At 57.0% G+C, this 7,741-nt stretch overlaps 1 protein-coding gene across 2 annotated transcripts in view; it reads left to right on the forward strand.

The window, feature by feature from the left end:
* P2RY8 (P2Y receptor family member 8) overlaps positions 1-2,293 on the forward strand; it is a 50,918-nt gene extending 48,625 nt beyond the window's left edge. For both annotated transcript variants that reach the window (XM_029241164.1, XM_029241165.1), the window contains exon 2: positions 1,176-2,293. In XM_029241164.1, coding sequence (XP_029096997.1) covers positions 1,202-2,263 — 1,062 coding nt within the window. In that variant the 5' untranslated portion in view covers positions 1,176-1,201 and the 3' untranslated portion in view covers positions 2,264-2,293. The remainder of the gene's footprint in view (positions 1-1,175) is intronic.
* Positions 2,294-7,741: the final 5,448 nt, after the last annotated feature.

The raw sequence follows: 7,741 nt of genomic DNA on the forward strand, positions 1-7,741 counted from the left end.
GATGCTCTGTGTGGTCTGCGGGAGGGAACCCCCAGGACCCCCCATCAGGGCCGGAGCCGGGCAGGGGATCCACTCCCCTTTGCAGTTTAGGAACGTGTCACCAGCTCACCTCCAAGCCCCTTTTCTATCTTCACGTCCTGCTGGTGCTACCGGTGATGTCACAATAAGAGGATTATTGTGACATCACCGGGGAGGGATGGAGGGAGGGAAGACATGGGGATGATGTCTCAGGCGCCCCAACATCCCCCCCGCCCCAAAGGAGCAGCCACAACGGGTGCTCTGGGATTGGGGTCCCGAACTTGGAAGGGAGTGGAGCTGCGGTGTTGGGGTGATGAGCGGTTATGGGCCAAAGGCAGGAGGCCAGGCGCAGGGTGACACTTACTATCCTGCTGGGACCACGACGCCAGCAGCACAGCACATCCGTGCGGTCGGGGAGGGCAGCCTGCGATACCCAGCACAGCCCTGGGGTGGGGGGACCCTGACTTCACTGTGTGCCAGTGAAGAAACTGGGGCTCAGAGCATCCGAGGGAAGCTACTTTGCAGGTTGGAAACAGAGTCATTCCCTTGGTGACTTTGTAACCTTGTACCTCGGCCTCACCGCCCTGCATCCTCATGGCCCCAGCATTGAAGCCTCCGCACTGTGCCTCACAGCACGCTCCCCATGCTTCCAAGTCACAGGAAGGAAGGAAGTTGCCAGGGGAGGGGCAGGAGTGCAGTGACCCAGGTGCAGCTGGGCTGTGGGCAGTTACAGGAAGAGTCCTATGTCCTCTGGCCCCAGCAGACTTGAGCCCACACCTGCTGCCTGCAGGGACAGGACACGGGGTCTCCACGTCCCAGTGTGGGTTCTCTTTCCCCCTCCACCACCCGGTGCAGGATGGAGGGGCAGGTTTGTGACCCCCATGCTGGGTCAGGAGCCTGGCAACCGGTGGTGGGTGTTTTCAAATGGTTCCTTGTAGCTTTTGTGGGTGTTGCAGCCCTTGAGGATTTAGCATCTATTGGGTCTGGGATACAGGTGGAGGGCGGGAAGAGGGACCAGAAGGGAGGGAGGGCCAGCAGAGGAGGAACCGGGAGCTGCCCGCCCCTTGGGCGCCAGGGACCCTCCCATCTCTCCGTCCCTGTGCAGGCAGACCCCGTCGTCTGCCCCTCTCACCCCTGGCGCCCCTTTTCTCTTCCAGATCGGCCCCCAACCCCCGGCTCCAGGATGGACATGAACGTGACGCGTCCGGACAACGCCACCCTCCTGATGCTGCGGGACCCGGCCATCGCGGTGGTCCTGCCGGTGGTATACTCGCTGGTGGCACTGATAAGTATCCCTGGCAACTTGTTCTCCCTGTGGGTGCTGTGCCGCCACATCGGACCCAAGACACCCTCGGTCATCTTCATGATCAACCTGAGCGTCACGGACCTGATGCTGGCCTGCGTGCTGCCCTTCCAGATCTACTACCACTGCAACGGCAACCACTGGGTGTTCGGCGAGCTGCTGTGCAACGTGGTGACCGTGGCCTTCTACGCGAACATGTACTCCTCCATCCTCACCATGACCTGCATCAGCGTGGACCGCTTCCTGGGTGTCGTGTACCCGCTGGCCTCCGCCCGCTGGCGCTGCCGCCGCTACGCCGTGGCTGCCTGCGCCGGCACGTGGCTCCTCCTTCTGGCCGCCCTGTCGCCGCTGGCCCGCACGGACCTCACCTACGCCGTGGAGGTGCTGGGCATCGTCACGTGCTTCGACGTGCTCAAGTCCAGCATGCTGCCCAGCGTGGCCATGTGGGCGGTGTTCCTCCTCACCCTGTTCGTCGTGCTCTTCCTCGTTCCCTTCGTGGTCACCGTGGCCTGCTACACGGCCACCATCCTCACGCTGCTGCGCTCGGCCGACCGCCACGGGGAGGCCCGGAGGTCCCGCGCCGTGTGCCTGGCGGCCGTGGTGCTTCTGGCCTTCGTCACCTGCTTCGCGCCCAACAACTTCGTGCTGCTGGTGCACGTGGTCAGTCGGCTGTTCTTCGGCCGCAGCTACTACCACGTGTACAAGCTCACGCTCTGCCTCAGCTGCCTCAACAACTGCCTGGACCCCTTCGTCTACTACTTCGCGTCCCGCGAGTTCCAGCTCCACATGCGGCACTACTTGGGCTACAGGCCCCTGCCCACCGGCAGCCCCGAGGGGCACCTCGAGAGCCTCGTCTCTGGACGCACGCTGTCCGTGCGCTCCGTGGAGGGGCTGGACGCCGCCGGCCGGCCCAGCGTCAAGCGGCAGGAGAGCGTCTTCTGAGCCGGGCGCCCCTCGGGGGAGGGGCCGGGGGCGGGGCAGCCGGGAGAGGGCGGTGCGGTCCTTCCCACCCCACCCACCCCCACCCCCACCCACCCCGCCCTGCGACAATCTACCCGCGGTCCCTCCGGGCACTGGGATTTGGCCACGTGCCCGTGGACAGGCCACCTCGGGCCCCGTGCTCTGGGGGCCCATGGGTCCCTGCGACATCACCTGGTTCCCCCTGCCCCCCGGAGCCAAGCAAACACGGGGGCTCGCCGGCGGGGATCAGGTTCTCCTTAAATATCCCCAAGCCACAGGCCCCAGACCGGAAGGTCGTCCGTCCCGGAGGTGTGGACCGAGGGTCTCTGGGCGGATGACAACTTTCTGAGTGTTCGCAGCTACAACTGCATCTCCCTGACCCGCCTCGGGGTGCAGCTTGCCTCGGGGGGCCCCCTCCGGCCCGTTCTCTGGCTCCGCCTCCAAGCTGAGAACCCCGGGCCACGGCAAGTCGTCCTGGGGGTCTGGAGAGGCTCCTGGCCTGACCCGTGGGATCCTTGGAGGACCAGGGGAGAGCACTGACCACACGAGCCCTTAGCAGGTCTGCTCAGCACCTGGGACACACCTGTACCAGCCCCACTACCTGGGCTGCTTTGGGAAGATAAGGGGCCCAGTCCCCGGACTGCCCAGGATGCTAAACCAGCAGGTTCCCGGGAGGCCGGGATTTGCCTGAAAGAACAAACTTTTGGGTGCTTTGCACATCACAAGGAGATGCACAGGACTGAGCTCAGGGCTCTCTTGGGAAAGGAAAACAGCCCTGCAGCCTATAAGGTGAGACCTTGGAGGGGCTGGCAGGCGGGGGCTCAGGGACCTCCAGGGTGGCTTGGCTGTGGGGCAGGTGACGTCCCCTCCGTGAGTCAGAGATGCAGATGGGGGTTGTGAGCTGATGTTCTGGAAGCACCTGGTCACATTGGAAGAGAAGCAGACATACGTACGCTGGGGTGAACGGTGTCTCGCCAAAGTCCATGTCCGCTAGGAACCACAAAGTGTGACCTATGGGATCAGGGTGGCCCTACATCCAACGACAGGGTCCTTCTAAGGGGCAGAAGAAGAGAGACCCAGACACACAGGAGAAGAACCGGGAAGACAGAGGCAGAGACGGGAGGCACGCGGCCACAAGCCCAGGGAAGCCCAGAGCCCCCAGAAGCTGGAAGAGGCAGGAAGGACCCTCCCCTGGAGCCTCTGGAGGGGGCGCAGCCCTGGGACACCCTGACCTCAGACGTCTGGTCTCCAGGATGGGGGAAGATGCAGGTCTGTCCGGGGTTTTAGCCTGCATTTTATGGGAACTTGTTATGGCTGCCCTCAGACGTCTGGTCTCCGGGCTGGGGGAGGGTGCAGGTCTGTCCGGGGGTTTAGCCTGCAGTTTATGGGAATTTGTTACGGCTGCCCCAGGAGACACACACACTCTGACATTCTGAGACTGAGCCTCTGGCTCCTGCTTGGGTGGCTGCAGGAGGGCCCGGTGCCTGGTGCTGGCTCCCAGGGTGGGACCTGCTTTGTGGAATCCAGTCCCTCGGCTTGGAGGTGCAGCCTGGAGGGCCCCTTCACCGTCCTCCACCCCAGGCCACGCAGCTGGGACACTCCACAGAGGACGGTGTCCGAGCCAGTGTCTGTGTTTACAGGGAGCCGAGAGCCACCCTCGGGAGCCTCAGAGGGACAGCCGGACATGCCCCTGGGGAGGACTTGAGCCCATGGGCGGAAGGGACGAGAAAAGGGCACGTGTCCGGGATCTGGATGGTCCGTGCATGGCGTGCTGTCCCCCCACTCTCCCCAACTGTCCCCAAGGCGAACCCTAGAAAGCCAGGTCGAGGGAGCAACAGTCCAGGGGCGGAAACCCTGAGCCGGAGAGACAGTGGCACCCACGTCTGGGCGTGGGCCTCCAGTGTCTGATGCTACAAAAGTGCGAAAAACCTCAAACCACCCTCACAGGACGTTTTTCTGCTGCTTTGTTATTAAGCCTCACAGTTTGAATTCAGAGGAAGCCAGTCTAGGTAGTAATACCCTCCCCCAGTGGATGTCACGTCCCTCCAGCCTTTGGGTCACAGAGGGCTGTGCCAGCCCTTATTTGGTTGGCGGCCACTCAGCCATCCAGGGCTGTCGACGCCCCCATGACTTCTGCATTCTAGGGGCCCCCAGTTCCACCGAAATTCAGGAGGTCCGACAGGGTCTTTCGAATTGCTGGGAATTTCCATCCAGAACTTCAGGTGACCGTCAGCCTGTCCGAGAGGTCCGTCAGATCACCTGAAATCCCAGGCAGGGCGGGATTTGCCCCTCTTTCGGCCTTTTAATAATGTTGTATGTGTGTGTGTGTGTTTGTGTGTGTGTGTTCTCCCCACACACTCCTTCAATCTGTTGCCCTCTTAAGCCTCCCTTAAAATGATAACACATTCGCATGTACATAGACATGAGAAAAAAAACAAGATGTGATTCTGTGATTCAGCTCTTGGGAGGGTGTGGGAGGAAGAACGCAGAGACCCACATCCCTGACTTCTCCCCGTGTGCTGGGCGGACAGGTTTCTCCCTCGGACTCCTGAGACCCCTGCCTGACCAAGACCGAGCCGTCTCATTACCCTCCCACCAGGCTCCCTGGAATTTCAAGGATGGCAGAATCACGGTGTTCTGGGCTCCTGGCGTGAACCGGGCCAGCAGAACACGAACGGGGCGCGGGTGGAATCCAGGATTGGTTGGGTGGGATGATGGGGCTTTGGCTTTGTTAAAAGAGATCCTAAAATGCTGAAGGTGTAAATGAAAATAGTCCTGGGCGGAGTTACGATGGTTGATGCTTGCTTTAAAATACAAGAGCAAATACAAGCATGCACATATATACATGCGTGCATACCCATATGTGCACACTTCACACACATGTGTACACGTGCATGCGCCCACGTCTTTGTGTGTGCACGCGCGTGTGTGCATTTGTGCCTGCGTATTTGGGGACTGGATAAATGAAAACTACCAGAATGCCGATAGCTCATAATGCTTGAGCCTGGGTGAAGGGAACACAGGGTTTCATTATGTCATTCTCTTTACTTGAGCCTGTTTTAAAATATCCATGCTAAAAACAGGTGGTTTGTTGGAAACTCTCGCACGGAGACATTGATTTATTTTTTCTTCCAGCGTCTGATCTGTCTTTGGAAACCTATACGATTCTGTAATGCCAATGAGATTCCTTAGTGCTGTTAAAATACCTCTAGGGTAGGAGTGGATGTAAATAAACGTGCAGGGCGGGTTCCTAAATGGGATGAGATGTGTAAGATTACTGCTGTGGGACTCACCGATAAAGGCCACAACGGTGGCCCGGAGCTGGTGAGTTAGCCAGCAGGGAGTCGAACCCAGCACCTGCCTCAGAGTCCCATCCCACACACGTGGGGACCCAGCTTTGGCTGGTAACCCCAGCCGGACGTCCCTGGCTAAATCCCTAGTTTACAGAGTGTCCCGTGCCAACCACCGTTCCTTTCTTGCCTCCCTCGTCACCTTGTTGAGTTTGTCTGTCACCAAGACCTTCCTACAGCGTAAGTCAAAACCATCAAGACATCCGTCAGCCTGCTCCCCTTCTTGTCCACAATCCTGAGAAAGATGGAAGCTGGAACATCTAAGGAAAATGAGAGGATCGCAGACTGGATCCCAGAAGAGCACGGGGAAAACGGGAGAGATTCCAACACCGATCCCTCCTCGGAAACGGACCGATGTCGGTTCTTCGTTATGGCGGGGATGTCGGGTGTTAACATGATGGGGAAGGATGGGGGAGGTGGCTGAGGAGCCTCAGTACTATGCTGACAAGTGCCCTGTACACCTAGAACTTCCTCAGAATAAACCGTCTATTTTTGTAAGCAAGATGTTCGGCTTGTGCATTGAACTGAACAGGAGCCTTCAGGGCTGGTTCTGGAGATTCAGGGGGAATTGACCCCATCGGACAGTGATCCTTCATTAAATGGTTTTCCAGTTTGCCTTTGCAATAACTTCTCTGATGTCTTCATCCAGATAAAACTCAGTGACACCAGCATCGACAGAGGAGAACCAGTAAGGGGGCCTCAAGCTCGGCTGGAGGGCGGGCGGTTTGACACCTTTTCTGCTGTGCAATTTGAAAACAAGTATTTATGCCTCCATCCTGACCTTTCGAGCTAAATATTCATTGTCACTGTCCGGGGGAAGATGATTCAGTGATAAAGATGCTTCCTGACTGGTTGAATTTTTACATTTCCTTGAAATGCCTAGAATTAGAAAGAAGAAGAAGAAAAGGAATTATTTCTAACTCCAGACATTTGAGGGAAACGTAAAGTTCAACCAATCAGGAAATGACTCCCCCAAAATGGGTAAAGTTTGGGGCAGGGTGAGTCCACACGGTGAATCAGAACTCACTGTGGAGGGGCTTGCTGGTGGGTGGTCAGCCCTCTGATGGGTTAACCAAGAGGGGGTTAGGGTGGGGACTTGGGGGGCTTGGTGCACAGGGATCTGGTTTGCACGACCTTCTGATGCCTTGTGCGGGATCACCCAGCACAGAAGATTAAGGGGGAAAAAATAGGACATTACGATGCCATCAAAACATACATTAGGGGGCTTCCTTGGTGGCGCAGTGGTTGAGAATCTGCCTGCCAATGCAGGGGAGGCGGGTTCGAGCCCTGGTCTGGGAGGACCCACGGCATGCTCCCACATGCCGTGGAGCAACTAGGCCTGTGAGCCAGAACTACTGAGCCTGTGCGTCTGGAGCCTGTGCTCCGCAACGGAAGAGGCCACAGCAGTGAGAGGCCCGCGCACCGCGATGAAGAGTGGCCCCCGCTAGCCGCAACTAGAGAAAGCCCTCGCACGGAAACGAAGACCCAACACAGCCAAATAAATAAATAAAATTAAAAAAAAATACATTAGGATGTCATGTTGATATATACCACATACCATGATATACCATATATATATATACAGACACATGTACATCTACATACACATAGGTATGTATTAGTTTATATATATGTGCTATGTATTAGTCAGGGGTCATTTTGGTTGTCACCGTGGTGGCGAGGGGTGCTCCTGGCACCTGGTGGGGGGAGACAAGGGATGCTCCTCCACAGCCCACAGTGCATAGGACGCCCCGTATCAGAGAGTCACTCAGCCCCCAATGTCAGTAGTGTGAGGCTGAGAATTCTGACTAGAATGACTCTATCTGAAGTCTATCTATTAATTATCTGTGTATCTATCTATGTATCCATCCATCCACCCATCCATCCGTCATATCTATTTGTCTCTATATTAATAAATAATCTATCTCTAGCATTTATCCATCTCGCATTTATCTAACATCTATTTATCTATCTACGATCTATGTGTCTGTGGCCATCCATCCATCTAACTGCCCATCCATCCATTGTATCTATCAATCATCTATTCACCTTATCTATCTATCATCTATCTATCTATCTATCTATCTATCTATCTATCTATCTATCTATC

The sequence above is a fragment of the Monodon monoceros genome, unplaced genomic scaffold (assembly GCF_005190385.1).
Source record: "Monodon monoceros isolate NGI ecotype Baffin Bay Population unplaced genomic scaffold, NGI_Narwhal_1 Super_Scaffold_22, whole genome shotgun sequence".
NCBI lineage: Eukaryota > Metazoa > Chordata > Mammalia > Artiodactyla > Monodontidae > Monodon > Monodon monoceros.